The 19,257-nt window shown below is 35.6% G+C and overlaps 1 protein-coding gene across 5 annotated transcripts in view; it reads right to left on the bottom strand.

The window, feature by feature from the left end:
• Positions 1–19,257, bottom strand: part of LOC116167692 (apoptosis-stimulating of p53 protein 2) — a 287,541-nt gene that overhangs the window by 17,020 nt on the left and 251,264 nt on the right. For all 5 annotated transcript variants that reach the window (XM_031483158.1, XM_031483159.1, XM_031483157.1 and 2 more), the window contains one exon: positions 3,797–4,070. In XM_031483158.1, coding sequence (XP_031339018.1) covers positions 3,797–4,070 — 274 coding nt within the window. The remainder of the gene's footprint in view (positions 1–3,796; positions 4,071–19,257) is intronic.

Raw genomic sequence — 19,257 nt, 5'->3', positions numbered from 1 at the left:
ACAAGAGGAACAAGGGAGAAAGAGGAACAAGGGAGAAAGAGGAAAATATGTATTTAAACTTAATTTATAAATAAAAATACACAAAAACTTATGTAAAAAATTATGTATGGAGTATTGTTTTTTTTTCTAAAAACTCGCGAACCTTCCACGAACGACGAAATGTATCATTATCTTTTTCAAAACAGAAGATTTATCAAATGACCCTAATAACGACAGGGAATAATTACAAACTACTCGGGATGAAACAAGGTCTCACAAATTTTGTCGGGTAAACGGCAAAACTCTTGGTCACTTTTTGGAAAACTTCGTTAGAAATGCAGCAAAATGAAAGAACAGTTCTTTTCGTATTTACCAGAAAAAAAGGCTGCAAGTTTTATACTGTCTCCGATATTCAAGGTTCAAGCTTTAGATGCCGTCCCAAGGTACAAAGAAATTATGAGAAACATGATCTGTCATTCAAGATTAAAAATTCAAATGCAAGAATTAAACGATTAAAAGAAAAGCTCCCAAGATTTAACTTAGATATTCAGGAGTATAAGAGTAAAGCTCAACAGTCAAACTAGTGTAATTTTCAAAAATAAGTAATCTTCAATATTCTATTTCAAGATTCAAGCTTTCAAGAAATCAAATTCAAAATTGAAACTTCAAGGTTCCAGAAAAGTTACTAATCCATCATTCTAGCCTAGATTGGGGGTTTGGTTAATTGGGGAATTGTAGTTGAACATTTGGTTTACTTAGAGTTTGAAATAGGCAATAAATAATTTTTGAATATTTGGGGACATTTTCTATTTGTACGCTATTCAATTTTGGAGACAATTTTATTTTGCGATTTAATGGATTAATTAATAAACCAGTATCTCCGTTCGTTAATTTGATTTCACTGTTATTACTACCCTCGTATTTTCTCAGTGTCATACGGGAAGAGTTAAGATTTCATGTCTTCTTTATGAGAGAGCTCAAAAATCGCATATTACAAAAAGGAAAACTCAAATTTCAAGAAAAACACATTTTTAGAAATGCTAGTGGGGTGTGGGAACAAATTGGTCCTAACTTCTACTTGTCGAATTTGGCAGAGAGTCTATTTGATTTGGCGATTTTTTTAAATTAAAAAGTCAAAAAATCGTACATTGCAAAATAGTGCAAAAGGTATTGTGGAATTCTGGTGTATAACGTCTAGGAATGTATGAAACTCTTTTAGAATTCATAGAATTCTGTTGGAATTCATGAAATTATTTTGGACATCATGTGGAATTCTTCTTCGTCTTTTTATAAGCTATAGTTCAGGTTGTGGCTTACTTCATATTGATTTTTAGCGCATTTTTTAAGAATTAAAAAAAATGTTCTACCCTTCATGGTATTCTAATGAAAGGTCTCATCGAAATAAATTGGTTTGTACAAACTATAACTTTCCCGTGCGACTCTTTTTCGAGATCAGTGAGCGACAGGGCTTGAGGGGGGGGGGGGCTAGTTTTATCTTTCATGGTACTCTAATGAACGGTCTCGCCCTCTTATCGTGATCCTTATACCTCAAGAACGGATTGTCGGAAGAGGGTACTCACAAAGGGCGATTGAGAAGTCTATATCCATTGGTGATGTCAAATCAAAAGGTATTTATTTCTGTTTAAAAAAATGCGCTTTATCTGCACAAGAGTTGTGCACAATTTATAGTTGTTATATAATTACCTGGAATTCATTCAACATTTTTGAGGTGAGCATATTTCTTATGGCTTGGCCATCTTTTCAAACCACATTTCAGCGGAAATTGACAAATATATTGCTGTCTAAACAACGCCGAGTTGAGACGTTGAGAATTGGATCGAGGCATTTGAAACGAATCCGGGTGTTTTAATGTATTAATTAAATGTTTCATTACAATTCAATTTTGTTGGGATTATTTACGAATGAATACAAAACGATTTTGCGAATTGAGCTTGTAGCCAAGGTCTTGTTTGTTTGTTTCATTATAAAAAAAGAGTATTCCTTGGAATTGATTAAAATGCGGCCGCGTTGCTGTTCGTTTTGAAGGTAGTTACCCAAAGTTCGAGGCCGAGTTGCTGTTGATACAAGTTTTTTTTTCTGTCAAATTTGCTGTCCATTGAAGATGATTTTTTGCCATTATTCGAAGCGGGGGCGTGTTTCTGCTCCAAGGAAAAGCAGTTTGCGTTATCAAGTTCAAGACCGACTTGCGTTCATTTTAGAAAAAAAATGTTTTCACCAAGTTCGACGCTTATTGCCAAGTTAAAGGTCGAGTTTGAGTTTGTATGTGAAATTGAAGAACACAAACGCTTTAACGCTTTAAGTTTTCGTCTACGGAACACGGACGACCGTTTCAGGTTTCGGTGGTGTATTACTCTCGCCAGGAAAGATTTCCGGTCACAGCACACCTTATCTCGATCTACAATCTAGGTTTTTCTTAAGATGCGAGGTACTTCCGAAGTAGGATAGTGCCAATGTTGAAGGAAAAGTCTTTTCGTTCAACATTGACTCGATACTATCCCGGAAGTCGCTCGCATCTTAAGAAAAACATAGATTGTAGACCGGAATCAGGTGTTCTGTGACCGGAAGTCTTTCCTGGCAAGAGGTTTATTTTTGCGTCAGCTAGATACAACAATCAACGTCGCTACCACCTTTTTGGGGATATGAACCGACTTTGTGGTTCAATGGTAGAGCGTTGGGCTATAAATCCGGAGGTCGGGTGTTCGACCCTGGGTTGAGGTGAATTTTTCATCTGTGGTAGAGATGGGAATTACCTTAGACCAGTTTCGAGCATTCTGCGGGCTACTCCGAATTAGGTTTTCCTGCAGTTTTTCTAATAAGGTAAATACCGGAGTAGTATAGAACAACTTAAAACCTTCTGCAGGGGCACCTCTAAAAAGTATTATGCGGGTCACTCTGTAATTGGGCGCAAGCCTATTGAGGGCTCAGAACAAGAGAGGGATAATAAATAAATGAAGAGAAGATCAAGTTTTCTGTGTCACATGTTGTTGTGTTGGGTGTGTCTGGATTGTAACTCGAAATTTGTAAGTAATTTTAAGATTTCTTGGTAGTTGTTTAATGAATTAGCACGGAAATGCGGGATTTGTTATTCGGACACTGTAGTCAAATTGCTGTTAACATTTATTTATTTAATTTCGCTGTAGAATAAATTTTATTTATGTAAAATTATGCAAGTTGTGTGTTCATTCGAACCATTTAACGACGAAGAGTGAAATCTCATGCTCAATTACGATTAATTTTATTGATTCGCGCCCAAAGTTCATTTTAAGTGATTTTCATAATTTGGTAACTGGCCGTTTGGGTTTTGATCTTGGCCAGTATTTGCTTGGAATCAGGAATTTAAAATCAGAATTGAATTATTTTTCTGTGTCGGGGTACGGATGTGTACCGAGAAAAATGTTCATTAAACACCTAGCTGGGTTTGAGAAGTGTTGTACATGATCCAAAGTTCAAGCGTCAGAGCAATATACATTTAAAGCGTAATTTCGTGTATACTTTATCCTCGTGTTGAATCAAATGATGCCATACAGAGTATACAAAAAATAATTTGGTGGACACATATTAATCTTTAATTACTTAGCCCTCAATTATAGGCACATTACAACCTCACGTGACAACTTTATCGACATGACTAATTACTTCCATATATGTAACTACTGTAAGTTGTAAGAGAGCTCGTTCTTTTAAAGATTCACATTTATTTCTGACACATTCTGTAAAAAGAGATCATCGCTGTTTTTACCCAAGAACACACCATCCCCCTGAATTTTAGATTACGCAAAAAGTAATAAAAACTTACTGAGAGATATATTATTTTGTTTATGGTGGTCCACTTGTCCCCTAAGAGCACGTAGTTTACGCAATTTCAGTTCTTGAGCATCCACGCGGTCCCTAAGCCTTCGCAGCCGCTCCGTCTCGGCCTGCACCCTCTGCTGCCTGGCCTCCTGGTCCTTTAAATACCTCAAACGTTGTTCCTTCGCGGCTAGTAGCTGATGCTGCGAATCAATCTGTGCTTGTTGCCTGCAAGCCATCTCGCGCAGCTCGCTCAGTGTTAGCTGCACTCCTTCTGGTAACTGAAACAAAAAGTGCACTCGTAAATCGATTCGAGAATAAATGAACGTTCCGGATAGACTTTTCTCGGACGATCTATCAATCAAGATAAGTTGAGGTATTATGCACTTGTCTGGTGCAGAGCCGGAAAAATCGATAATAGAAACTTAAAGCACCGGGCAGGACATCTCGAGCCCTTTTGTCATGCAGAATACGCAGAGTCCTCTCGTCACTTTTCAGAATTGTTCGAAGAAAGGATTAGACGCGATTATTTGAATTCAATTCTGAAATTTGAATGGAGTTTTATGCTCGGGACGAAATACGATTTGCCGATAGATGTACTACAGGGAATAGAAATCATGCATTATGAAAATTCGATTTGAATACCGCAAACTGGCACGAAAACATGAACTGACTTTATAACCCCTCAATTCCGGCACAAGTTTCAGTTAATACCGCTAATCGCGTTTGAAATATGGTTCCAAGTTGAGATTGTAACCCCCACAGTTAAAACAACTAAATAATAAAAACAGATTGAGTTCAGTTATAAATTTTACCAGAAACGCTTGAAAGGGAGTACTATATTAAACGACTTTCGAGTTCCGAAAGTTCTAATTCAAAGTTTAGAATGGAATTGTTTTCCACTGCCTGATAGTATAATAATATTAATTAATACCAATATAGTTTTATATTTATTACTTTTGTAATGTTGGAATTGATCATTATTCAATCTCTTGCTCATTTCTTTTGTAAATTTGCTATGGTAAAGAGGATTACTATTCTTTTAAACCCTTGAATGCACTTCTAAAGCTTAATTTTATAAGATACAATGCAGCCCGAGCTTTTGTGGAAGTTTTAGAGTTGAACGTCTTTTAATTACCTTTAAGCACTTTGATCGTGGGCAATTTAAAAACAAAATTGTTCGCTAGTAGAAAGATAATGAGGGGTTCATAACAAACTATAGTCTTTAACGAATCTTTAAGTTATCGAATGCAAAAACTGTGTAATTTTTTTGGGGGGCGCATTCTTTGATAGTAAAGGGTAAGTATAGGGTGGTTAAATTATAGGCTTTATAACTTCAATATTTTAGTAAATTCATATTTGTGAGAAAGTTCGCGATTTCCAGTTAACATTAGCGACAATTTGTTCTGCGTAATTGAATTCTATAACGCAGTGACCTGGTAACGAGTTTCGGAAATCGTTGTCTACAATCTATCGGTCTTTCAGCCTATACATTGTTGTGTAAACATTGTGTAGGAGTTATTTCGGTCTAAACCCAAAACGATAATGGCGGGAACCCTTTTATATGTAATTTATTCAATTTAGGTAAGGTGTTACGAAGAATTGCGTGTTTCATACTGCCGAGGTGGGGACGTTTGGCGCATTTCGTAGTCGATTGACGAGTTATTTGACAAAGCTCACATAATTTTGGGAGGCAGGCGTGAACACATCACGCAGAAAAGTAAGTAAAAAATTAAAAACTATTGATGATATTTAATTACATATTCTGGGTTACACTGAACTAAATGCAAATTTTCAGCACAGCCAATTGCTTTATAAGCTATATCTTAATCTATTCTCATTTACAGACAGGAAGATAACTTAACTAACTGATTTATCTCGCCTTACGTACATTAACGACAAAGGCAAAAGATAAATTAAAAGGCATTTTACAATACAACAATATACGACAACGGAAAACAACACGACCAAGGCAATTACAGATTACTTGCACTTTGGCAGCTGCTTCGATATTTCACACATTGCATTGGAAAACCTTGCGTTAGATGAGTCCAAGCTAAGCAGATCATATCAATCTTAGGGTGAACTCGTTTTAAAATTTCATAAGAGAAAGGCACTTCATCGATAGGAGTATTAATGCTAGTTACACGAAAGTTATATCCAAAAACTTGCAATACCAATATCACACTAAAATCCAAATACTCCAAACTTACGTAAATGGGTTTCGAATTGAGATATAGGTAAAAGAAAGATAGGTAATTAAATTAAAACATGTGGCATAACCTATAAAGAAACGTGTTAACGAAATAAGAAATCCTATGACAATAATATTACCTCGAAAAGATATAAACAATTCACGTAAATACGTTTTGATAGATAATTTAGACAATTTGGTTCTGGAATTTTCAACTTTCAACATCTTTCGCAAAATTAAGAAGAAAAGCAAAAATGATATTTCCCCATCCCCATTCGTACCACTTCTAACACACTAAAGGGCATTCCGGGGCATTCAGTCAATTACTCGAACTAAGGGTACATTCAACGAAATAACAACACGTTACAAAATCTGTGGAGAAGCAAGTTAGTCCAGTGAGAAGATTAACGCGTGTTCCGATTACGGAAAGTCTTGTCGAGTTAAAAAAAGAAGCAATTGTAGTGCACAGCGAGACATTTTGTTGAGATTCTCTTCTTATTAAACGTTAAAAGTTTCTACCGTCTGAATAGCCATTGAAAATTTGTTCATCTTATTCATTTATCATCTAATTCTGTGTTATAAAGCAAAATAAGGTTCAGAAGTTGTCAGCATTTGTGTGAGCTGTGAGCTTAGTATCGCGAATCTTATAGGACCGAATTATTTCGAATATTAAGAAAAAAAACTGTAAGGAATTTTAAAATAAGTTTATTTGTCGACCGTCTGCGTGTGGAGTAATATGTCCAAGCAAGCGTTGTACGCTTTTCTTTCTTGTAGGCATTGTGTGGCTCATGTTTCCTCTTCCAAGAAAGCTTCCAAATGACCAAGAGCCTTGCATGAGTCCCAAGAAACTCCAAAAGTTTTCTAGAGCTTTTGAAAACTTTTAATTTCCCTGCACAGTAAACGTAATTAACGAACTCTACTTTCGAATATACATACGTAAAGCAGTACTGATGATCCTATTCTATTTATCTACTATTTATCTGAATTGCATTTCAAACCGCGATTAATACTTTATATTTGTAATTCCCCTTTTTGCTGCCTTGCGGTTAAATAAAATACCAACAATTATAATTTCTTCGCAATGCTAAAACGCACATACGTTCATACGCTTAAGGCTGCATTCATACCTAAATTTAGATTCTACCGTCTTTCCAATAGCTAATAGCGATTTCCCCCCCTTCGGCTTTTAGATCACGTGACCGCGCTCGACCAATAAAAGAAATCTCCAATTCGCGAAATCACCAAATCTCCGTCGCACTAAAGACACCTTAACCGCCTCTAACATTCCAAAGAATTAATTAACAAATGTTCAATTAACACCTAATGCAGTTGGGTAGAACTCTTATCTGGGTCGTAATTTGGGCTCGATTTATCACAAAAGCAACCATTTACAGATCAAGAAATTTATTCGACATAAAACAATCAAATAAGCTGAAAGAAAAACATGCACTCAAGGCCAGAATAACAAATAACACGCAGCAAGTGATCTATAGAGCAATTAATTAAAGAAATCCTAATTACTTTAAAGTCAATAATCCAAACCTCCCTTTAAGTGTTAAGCGATAAACCCTCGATAACCACAGCACTGTAACTAAACTTCGTAAACGTAAAAACACGCCTCCGCTTAACACGATTTGACATTAATTTTTATCACGACGTCAAAGCACTGCCTAGCTTTCTTCTATACAGAACTTTACAACTAAACAAGACAGACTGTCCTATGAAGTAACGACAAATCTTCTAATCACCCAAAACAAACGGCTACATTTTAAATGTCCACTACCAAAGATGCAACAATTGACGTCCGTCGTCTGCTTTTTAACGAAATTTCTTTCTTTCCACCTTCCTCTTCTACTGTTTTATCAAAATACTGCGATAGTTAGTGAACTCTTGTAAAAATTTCTGTGACTTTTAGGGGAACATATTGGATCAGAATGTCTTCTTATGTAAGGACGAGAAATATTTCAACGCCTTAATTTGGTTTAACCTTTTATTGACCCTGTATTAGGACAACATAGTGTGCCAGGAGGACGGTGTTTCTGCTCTTAATACATTGAGTATTGAGTTAACAAACTCTTACAAAATTTGTCTGGTAACGAGGAGCACTTTTTTTTTACTTTATCCGTCTGGTATCAGGAGAACATTACTAAATAGCTTGAAAATCTCTGCCGTTAAGAGTTACAAATTAATGTTCTCATAGCTCGGCTCTTAAGCAAAGGAGAGAACTTGAAGAATTCTAAAAACTTCTGGAACACTCTTGGAGCCTTAAAGAATATCAAGTATTTTTAAAACTATCCAGGACTCTTAAATGCGCACTCTAGATCCTTTAAGCAAGTGTATTTTGGATTTTTAAAGATGTTTGGGACTTTTATTTCATACTGTCCGGTAGATGTTCGATTACACTATCATTTTGAGTCCGATAGGTGAGTTATTACAGCATCAGAGCCGGTAAGTGTCGCTAAGCAACACTTACCGGACTGTTATTTGTATACATCAAATTTGACATCTTCACACAATTAATTGAAAACCCCAACATAAATTTGACTGTAATTCTTTATTTCAAACATTAACATTGATTGTAATGAAACAATTTGTATTGCCTTCAACACTACGCCTGGGTTATTACTGGATGTCGAGTTAGTAATGTTTGATTCCTTCTGCTGTAGAACTTCAATGAAATGTTCGCCGCCTTGTATCAGTTGTATCATACGGGCAATTTTAACTTTTCCTTCTACCGAGCCTTCGATGTATTTTTCTGCCGTCGATGAGCTTTTCCATGCTCCATGACGCTTTAACACCGAAACCCAGGCAAACAAATCTCAATTCAAAAACTTACTGCGTCCAAAAAGTATGCCAACATGACTTTTTCCTCTACTTGTTTCGCCCCATGTTCGTTCCTCAATTGGCAAAACACTTAGTACTCTTTTTCATACCTTGCGGCAGACTTCTTAGGAACCAACTTTTCGGTTGCTTCATGAGATTTCGACAGGATTGTATCGGGAACAGTGGAACATCCCACAACGTTTATAACGTCAATTTTTCAGTGAAAAAAATTCAATTGTCAACAAACTACAAACTATAGCAACGGCCGTTGCAACAGAAACAAGGTAATGCGATTTTTACAATATGATGAAATTTTGTAATCTTTGAAATGAAATAATGATACAAAACAGACTTACAGTATGAAATAAAATACGTTACGATATACGTCTGGTAGTACTTGTAACAGTACTCGTTTAAGACATTCTTGACTCGGCTCCTGACGTCGCCTCGTCCATAATGTCTAACTCGTACTGTTACAAGTAACCTACCGGACTTATAACGTAAATAACTATTGTTCAGTACCGAATGTAAAATGACAAACGCCGGTAAAAGAGTTTTGGTACGTTTATAGCCAAATGCACATAGTGCGATAATAGGAACTTTATGACAGTAGATACTGAGGAGGGGAATATAAATGTAAGTGAAAATGGTGTGAAAAAACATTTGTTCACGGGCAGTCTCAGATGCCGAACCTACGCCAGTTGTGTTCGAGGAGTCAAGCCGTGCATTTCTAAGCGTATCGTCGTATCGTCTTTGAGGCGAAACCTAGAAGTGCGAAATCACGCCCAGAGGCAAAAATTACCTCCATAGAGCTACATCCGGACGAAGATTCCAATAGCATTTTGGATAAAAGCGAGGGCACGACCGCTGACCAGAGGTAAGGAATTCTGAAATTCTATAGTCGGTCCGTGTGCGTGAAACATCTGTGAAATCGCATCGGGGACTCCTAGTGTATAAACGATGAAGGTATTTATAAACAATTACTGTTTTATTGCGTCGTCGTATATCTGAACTAGCATCGTAGTAGCTTGCCGTATTGTGCTTTATAAAACAGCGTCGTAGCAATTTTACTTCAACGTTATGCGTCGTGTATATTGTAAAGGCGATTTAATACCTTCTTGGGTTTGCTTTAAGTCGGTGTTTTTGTACACACCATTCTTCATATTTATATATGGCAGTTCGCTTTGGGGTAAAACATGACTTCCCATGGAAATCCGCGTTTTGAAGGACCAGGAGTCCGAATCCAACAAATTCTCGATGATGTCAGTCTGTTGGTCTGTCTGTACTCTCACTTCCAAAGAAAAGACTGAACCGATTGGAACCAAATTTGGTGCACATATTCGTAGATATAAAAGAAAGAGCTGAAAAGCTTTTGGGCAGAACGCGCATGTGCAGGTGGCATTTGTGTTAAGAATTTTTTTTGGAAATGTCAAATGCATTCAGAATGTACAATGTTTGAAAAATGTGTAGGAAGTTTTTAGGAAAGCCTTAAAAGGGAAATGTGATGGAGTTTACTCGGATTTCTACATATTTTTCTTGAGCTTTGATAGTTGTGCAACAATGATGCGTTGTAATTATTACAATGATATTGCATGTTAAACGAAGAAGATTTCTCTGCAGACGACGTACCAATTACTGGAGACCGAGATTGCGGCCATCATTTTTATTTCATATTACAAAGAAACCTTACGGCCGTAAGAAATTTACTGTCTCGTTTAAAGAATCTTTTCTCGAACACGGTAATAACGTGCCTGCAAAGACTGTCAAGGAGGAAAGAGAAAATTCGCTCACCTCTCCTTTTCCACTATTAGAAGATGAGAGGCGAAGTTTTTTCTTGTTTAAAAGTGAACACAACACGTTAAAATGTCACGTTTCAACACAAACCACGCACTCGAATTGTGTTTTAAATTGCCACGCGGTTTTTCTGACATTCTTTTTATCTTTATACTATGCACAGTGGTACTTGGATAATTAAGTAACTTTTTCCAAAGTGAGGTACAGTTTATACCTAAGCACGGGCTTAAAGTTACGTGCAAGGCAAACGCATAATTATGTAGAGGTTAGCTTAACAAAATTTGAGAGCAGATAAGTAATGAGAAAACAAACCTCACGAGACCACCGAAGAAAGTTTAGAATCACGTAAGTTCGTAAGCCTCCTACAGAGAGACCTCCTTTCGTTTTAAAATCATCCCTAATTAGATTTGTATAAAAAGTTATGTGTAGAATTATATTTGAAACAGATTTAATAATCACTAGCTTTATAATAAATTTTGCATATTTTAACATGGATACAGCAAATTAACGCATACCCTCCCCCTCCAACATTCCTTAAAAAAACAAGAAACTTTTGAATTCATTTAGCTATGCTCACAAAGTTAATCCAAACAACCCTAAACTGAAATTTTTCGTCCCCACTTTGTATTCCTAAGAAAGACAACTAATTTCGAAAATTATTTCTGAAAAAAGAGGCGCATGCGTACAAATTTTGTTTGTGATATTTAAGCGACGATATATAGGGTGAGTTTTTTTTATCGGAAATATGCTCGGACACGTCGATTAGTATTTTAAACTGCGCTTTTTTTATGTAATGAAATTTTATACAGGGTGTCACAAATTTGAGATATGACGTTACCTACTATTTTTTTTAAATGACAATCGAAATTTGTTTACAACTATTCATAAAGAGTAGGTATATCAAGTAACATACATATGTACACATTTAAAATTTTCATTTCCATCACCGATTCGTATACCACATACTGACCTCATACAAAGTGCTTTTCTCAGACATTTATTGTCTTACATCTTTTCACGTGTTGCACTCTTATATATTTTTTATTTAACAAATTGTATCCGGATCGCAGAAATGCAAGAAGGTAATAAATTATTGCCGGAAAGTGTGTCATGGTTTATCCTGGTATGAATTTCTCGTTCAAAAAGCAGCCTAGAACTTAAAAATCAATTAACTGGCGACGTGAGAAGGAAATATGAAATAAAAAACATAAAAAACAAACTTTTCGTCAACATACTCTCCCCTACACATCATGAGACCACTCGTATAAATCAACTCTTCGTATGCACCCCCTCCCCTCCTCGGTGTTCTTAGGATGGCTTTTTACCGACAACTGTAGGGAGAATAGCGAAGCAGACGGTTTTTGTGGAAAACGTGTCACCGGATACGTTACTACCGGTGGGTCTAGGGAGGCATTCCATGCCCCCCCTCCCTCCGAAAGGAAAGTTCGATTACCATGTTTAGGGTTGTAAGGGTTTATTTTCTCCATTGGATTCATTAAATTGGGGATTCATTCTGGAATCATTAGTGAAGGAATTCACCTAAAATGTCCAATAGTGAGGATTTTAAATTTACGTCTGTTTCATTTCATCGTAAGTACCTCCATTTGCATATGGCGTAATTGAAGAGTACCTTTTCTTTAGGTCATCTGTTATTTGACAATTTCCCATCGACAATTGTTGCTTCATCTATAATTAGCCCTCTTATTTAACAGGTATGTACATTTTATGACATCAACGAAGAGGGTTTACCTTTGATTTCTTTTAGGGTTTCAATTTTTTAGTTTTAATGTTACTTCAAATTCAAATTTAATTCAACTGTAAGGGCCAGCTTGAGCTTCGGAGACGTTGGGTTAAATACACCCAACACCATTGAGATATCTTCCACCTGCCGATAACGCGCGGCCGTTTTCTGGAATTGGGTCATCGGGCCATGAACGAGATTTGATATCGGAATTCAATCCTCAACAAACAGACAACTTCCGTAATTCTTTATCGTATTAAATAACTATTTTGACTCTTCTGGGTTAAATTTAGTTTGTACTGTTATTACTACCCTCGTATCTTCTCAATTTCATACGGGGAGAGTTAAGTTAGGAATCGAGTGGCGCTCAATCATTGGTAAGTGCAACGAAGGACGAAGATCAAATCCCCAGAATGAACCACCGCTGAGACAGATCTCAAGCTTGTATTTTCTTGTTTAATCCTGAGCTAGTTGGCCGTGTATGCGGCGGGTTTGAGGAAACGTAGCGCCAGCTCTCCCAACCGTTATAGCGTAACACGAGGTTACGGGACCGCTTATATGTTCAATTTTCCGTCGTCTGTCTGTCGGTCTGTTCCTTCGAGATCTTGGCCCCTAGGCCACCTAGAGACTTCGGGTTTTTGCTAACTGGTAGTTGCGATGGTCAATTTTTGGCTGTTACTCATCATTTACATTTGTGTTACCCACTGGAATACAAAACACCCCTGGGAGATATTTCAGAAATATGGCGACTGTAATTGTGTACAATTTTACACTACGACATTTTTCGTTATCTTTTTAAGGGAATGATGCTCCTAGGGGTCTTAGATGATACACCCTGTATACAAGGTTGGTAGAAAAATTAATTGGACTAAAATCGTTCTTTATTGACTATATATTATTACCCAAATCCAATATCAAGGATTTGAAGCAGTTCTGATATTATCAAATTAGCTTAACCGTCAATTTTTTAAATGGAATCGTAGTAGCTAAAGCAGATATTTTGACGCGCTTTGTATGTCTTTCAAATTACTATAATTATTTGTTAATCTACGGTTGAATAAATAAGATAGGTACATAATTTTTCCTGTTATGTCAACATACAGATTGATTTGTATTTGTTTTGTATTTTCGAATGCTTAAGACACAAATCACATATCATGAATAACACATTATAGTAAAACAAAAACAGAAATGGCAATGTACAAGAATGAACTTTTTTATTTTATATATTTTTTAATTTTTACGAATTTACTGTTTTTGAGGTTTTATGTACATGGTGGGTCAACGATTGCGCGGAGTAACTTAATGCCTTGAAGATACGATATTTCGATAGAGTGCTTTTGTATTATGATATGGTTGAATATTCTCCACATTTTAAAAATATTTGGAATTATACAGGGTGCGCCCACAAAGTAGGGCGCCCAAATGGTACATTTTTTAAAATAGAACCCCCTGTATTTGAATGCATTTTTGAATTCTACGTGTAATTGTACGTCTTTTTTATTATATGGTTAATATCCGAAAAGCTAGTAGTAGATAATTCGATTTGTAAAAAAAAATTGGCCATTTGCAAGCGTCAGTATATTGTCAAAATTATTTCTTAAATTTTGATTCCAGGTTTTATATCTTTTATCCTGGGTTAAGTAAAAGTCAAATAAATACATCTACTATGAAACATTAAAAAAATAGCTTACAGGGTGTTTTTGTAGGTCCAAAGTTACAAAACTTCATATTAAAAATCTCACCTTTTTTAAATGGAACACCCTGTATATTTTTCATTTAGCTTCCCCAAAAACCTTCAACTTTAGATAATAATGTCCTATACCTATCTCTGATAGTTGCCTTTTTTTTGCATGGCCACCTCACTATTATGTAAATTACATATGTATAACTTATTTAAGATTAGAATATAAAACCCAGGAAAACCAAAATATTTCGAAAACTATCAGAGATAGGTATAGGACATTATTATCAAAAGTTGAAGGTTTTTGGAGGATCTAAATGATGACAGAAAAATATACAAGGTGTTCCATTTAAATAAAGTGAGATTTTTTAATATGAAGTTCTGCAACTTTGGACCTATAAAAAACCACCCCGTAAGCTATATTTTTAATGTTTCATAGTAAATGTATTTATTTGACTTTTACTTAACCCAGGATAAAAGATATAAAACCTGGAATCAAAATTTAAGTAATAATTTTGACAATATACTGACGCTTGCAAATGCCCAATTTTTCTTAAAAATGGAATTATCTTTAAAACTACTAGCTTTTCGGATATTAACCATATAATAAAAAAGACGCACAATTACACGTAGAATTCAAAAATGCGTTCAAATACAGGGGGTTCTATTTAAAAAATGTACCATTTTTGCACACCCATTTTTCACAATTTTTTAAATACTTTGAATTCTAATTGAATTTGACTCTAGTTATTTCATTTCTCCAAATTTTAAAAATTGTTACATTTTTGAAATTTTAACTGATCTGTATGTACAGATTATTTGAATATTTGAATTTATTTAATTTCCTAAATTTTCTAGGACTTGCGAAAATGCGAATAGATAATAACATAAGTAATTCAAATTTGCAGATGACATATATAACCTCACACAAAAAAGCAAATATTCTTATTCCTCGACAGCACAAAATGTTAAAATAACAGCAAAAATGTGCACAAATCAGATTATAATAAAACAAAAAACAATACAACGCGATATAATAATTTAAAGATAAAAATAGCAGCAACAAATAGCAAACAAACCGTAAATCCGTTGCACTCGCACGATTGGCTTAAACGCATTTTTCTGGCGTAAGCTTTGACACGTATAACATCAGATCAACATGGTCCTACTTTTTGTAACTAATTAATTCTCCTTATCATAAACCGCGCATTACAAATAACAATTAAATAGAATGAATTATTTAATCCGGATATATAAATTTGAAAAGTAAAAGAAATACTTGGTTCAACGTTATTTATCCTGTGGCAATAGCTTACGGCTATGGAAATTTGTTTACGCGACCGTTTTACATCTCCCGCATTGTCTTGCATTTTCATCGCCCTGTTTAAGGTGGTGTTTACATTGAAGAATTTGGAAATCACTCCCCGCACCGCCCGCAATATTAGAATAGTGTCGCTATCCACCACAAGATTCCGCGACCTACCATATTCGAACGTAAAAATAAACAGATAAGGCGCAACTGTCGAGATAATAATATACCGAGGACGATCGCTGTAATTTGATATCTGTAATTTATAGAACTGGGTTTTTAGCATTTGTATTCAATTCATATTCAGCTTTCTCGGTTGCTGACGTTTACCGCTATTAATTTCGTTGTAATTAATTGTATTACCAAGTGCTTTATCTTCCCAAATAAGTAAAAATACCTATTTTCTCTAAAAATAATAAATTGACCTTGTACGAAATTGAATAGGGAATGTCAAAAATTGTCGCAATTTTCTTTGCACCCTCGTTTAGGCATGCGCCGTCTTCGGTTAGGAATTTTCAAAAAATTGGAAAGAATAGTTGTGTCTTTGCTACATCCTATATGAGTATCTAGGATGTAGCACCGAATTCTACTATTTGCGCTTAGATCTCAAAAATTTGAAAATGATATAAGTTCTTAGCGCACCTTAGCAAAAATTTGTAAATAAAGCTGTAAATAATTTGGTAAAAACATTTCGTTCAACAGTGCATTTATTTTAATAATTCCGGGCTGCGGCGTATTCCATTTCATGCTCGCGAGCAAATTTTTGTACTACCTACTAAAGTACTAACCATTTCATTTTTTAAACCTTTATAATTAAATAAATGAGTTAGATTATAGACCTATAATTATAATTCATTGCAACCTCATGAAGGATATCTACGAACCGAAGAACTAGTGAAAATTTTGCAGGATTACATCAGCCTCTGTATTATCTAAATCCAAGATTCTATTTCTAAATTGACTATCATGTCATTATAAAACAGTTATTAACGAACTCCTAGCGAGTTTATAATTTTGCGGTGTCTGTCCGTCTGTCCGTTAGCACGATAAGTCATAAACGAATGGACCGATTACGGTGAAATTTTGCAGGTGGATTCTTTATCAAATTTGTAGATCGGAGTTCATGAATTGGTATGTAGACCAAAAAATAAAGTAGGCCCTTTTGACACCTCCGTTAGTTATGAACCGAATTGCATGAAATTCAATATGCGCATAGCTTTAACCATATAAAACACAATTCCAAAAGTTGAGCCTAATCGATCAGCATGCACAGTGCCCTTTGCGCAGGGGCGGACTGGGTACTTACGGCCCAGGTGTAATTGCATAGGTTACCGGCCAATTTTTTTGCTTCATTTTTCCTTTCATTATTCATTATTCCTTTCTCGAAAATCAATTAGAATATAGTTTTTTTTAATTGCAGAAGAGAAACGTGTTAATAATTTATTAATGGTGCAAGAAACTAAATACAGCACATACTTATAAATAGTGTTAGGATTTTAATGACGTTAAAAATCAGCGAAAATGCAAAATAAAAAATGCAATTACGACAAAAATTTCGCAAAAAAGACATAAAAATTTAAAAAGATGAGATTTTAAATAACAAATAAATTGATGAAACTGAATAAGACGCAAAATTTCAGTGGTGGTTCATTTCCATTCTCTGCAGGCCAGTAGTAGAAACTAGGTATGTAAGGTACTGACTCACTTAGCGCATCCCAAAGAAATGTAATCCCTTTTAGTGGGCATTTGTTTGTGGACGACTTAAGCACGTTCCAAGAAAACGTTAACTAGGCATTTAGCTTACAATGGAGGTTCAGTGGTAGAGAGTTGGGCTATAAATCCGGAGGTCGGGTGTTCCAACCTGGGTCGAGGTGAATTTATCATCTACAGAGATGAGAATTAGACCTTCTGCAGAGACACCTCTAAAAAGCATTATGCGGGTCACTCTGTAATTGGGCGCAAACCTGTTGAGGGCCCAGAACAAGATAGAGATAATAAATAAATACAATAATAAAACGTCTGGCATAAGAACGCATTGACGATAATGCTCTGTTGTAATGTAGGTAATATGAACTTGAGAGAGATATATTCTGTTTGGTTTATTTTTTATTACATATCATGAAATGCGAGTAGGTATAGGTACAGGAAATTGAGTTTTCTCGACACAAGTAGGTATATTTAGTGTTCCATCGCGTTAGTGCAGTGAATTTTTATTTCGTAAATTAACAAGTAAAGTCGTTACATATTTTACATAAATTCGTTTAATTATTAAATGTGGTCACTGTGAAAACTGTTATTACTTAAGTAGTTGCATTCACAGTTTACCAGGTAAGTAAAAATCACTGATCTCGAAAAAGAGTCGCGCGGGAAAGTTATAGTTTGTCCAAACCAATTTATTTTGATGAGACCTTTCATTAGAATACCGTGAAGGGTAGTACATGCCCCCCCCCATTTTCTGAAGTTTAACCACTAAAGGCATGCATATGCATATGACATCACTAATGACGTCTGCAGACGTCTCAATCGCCCTTTGTGAGTACCCTATTCCGACAATCTGTTCTTGAGGTATAAGGGAATATACCCGAACACGATAAGAGGTCGAGGCTATGGTTTGTAGAAATTAATTCCTGTCGTTGAGCCCTTTCATTAGAGTACCATGAAGGATAAAACTAGTTCCACTCCCCCCCTCTCCACCCAGTACTTTGATTAGAGGACAGAAAGAAGGGCAGTAGTTGGTAGAAAACGGAAAACCGCTCCTTTCGTTGAGACCTTTAATTAGAATACAATGAGAGATAACATTAATTTTTAACACCCCCCTCCCCCTCGGGCCTCGTCGCTCACTGATCTCGAAAAAGAGTCGCACGGGAAAGTTATACTTTGTACAAACCAATTTATTTCGATGAGACCTTTCATTAGAATACCGTGAAGGGTAGTACATGCCCCCCCCCCTCCAATTTTGTACAGTTTAACTTGGCACCACTAAAGGCATGCGTATGCAAAATCTGATACCAATTGGTTATCGTATGTAAAAGATATGCACGCTTTACTTTGAAAAACAGCATCTCAGGAAATAATTCGTATTTCAATAATACAATACAATATCAAATATCAAATTAAAATTCCATGCGTCCTACGTACGAAATTCAAATTACGTACTTTCATTGAATAAAATGTACTTTGCCCTCTAATGACGTGAGCGACCTCCCTCTTATAATTGCTAAACTGTGTAGCATAGAATCGCACCCGATAACGATGAATACATTTGGAGATCATGACGTTGCCGTGACGATGTACCTTGGCTCAATAGATGTCGTCAAGAAATTTTCTTTCCACAAAAACGGCCTTTAGAGTCAACATTTTTGGTTGAAATAACATTCATTCAAATATATTATGTTCAGACATTTGCATGAAACAAAAATTATTTAGCTAATTCCTGTACTTACACTGTTATTTAAGAAATAAGAATCTTAAAAATTAGCCATATTTATCTTCCATTTTTATCCCACACTGATAACAATTTGTTACAAAATTTACTTCATTCACAAGTTTAAACCTTTAACTACAATCGATCGTTTACAGAAGGTCATTCTTTTACTTCGCAACAAAGTTATTGTGGAAATCGCAATGACACTTTTGTACTAGTTTACCATACATTGTAAACGCCACCTTAAGGGAAGTAAATACTGCTTTAATTCTGGTCGTGCAAACGCATACCCTTTCGACGATCGAACGGTAGACAGCTTAAGCAAAAATAAGATACGGAAGTGCACATTATTACTTAAATTGGAATCTATGATATTGCCACCATATACTCGTAGATAGAAAAAATCGATACCTAATGTTCCTTCGAGGGAAAAGCTCAGTCAAGCTGAAATTCTACTTTAAAAAAAAGGAGAAAAATCTTGATTACATTTTCTAACTAA

Source organism: Photinus pyralis, unplaced genomic scaffold, assembly GCF_008802855.1.
Source record: "Photinus pyralis isolate 1611_PpyrPB1 unplaced genomic scaffold, Ppyr1.3 Ppyr1.4_LG4, whole genome shotgun sequence".
Classification (NCBI taxonomy): domain Eukaryota; kingdom Metazoa; phylum Arthropoda; class Insecta; order Coleoptera; family Lampyridae; genus Photinus; species Photinus pyralis.
The sequence above is the reverse complement of the archived record's forward strand: the minus strand, read 5'-3'. Positions and strand labels throughout refer to the sequence as shown.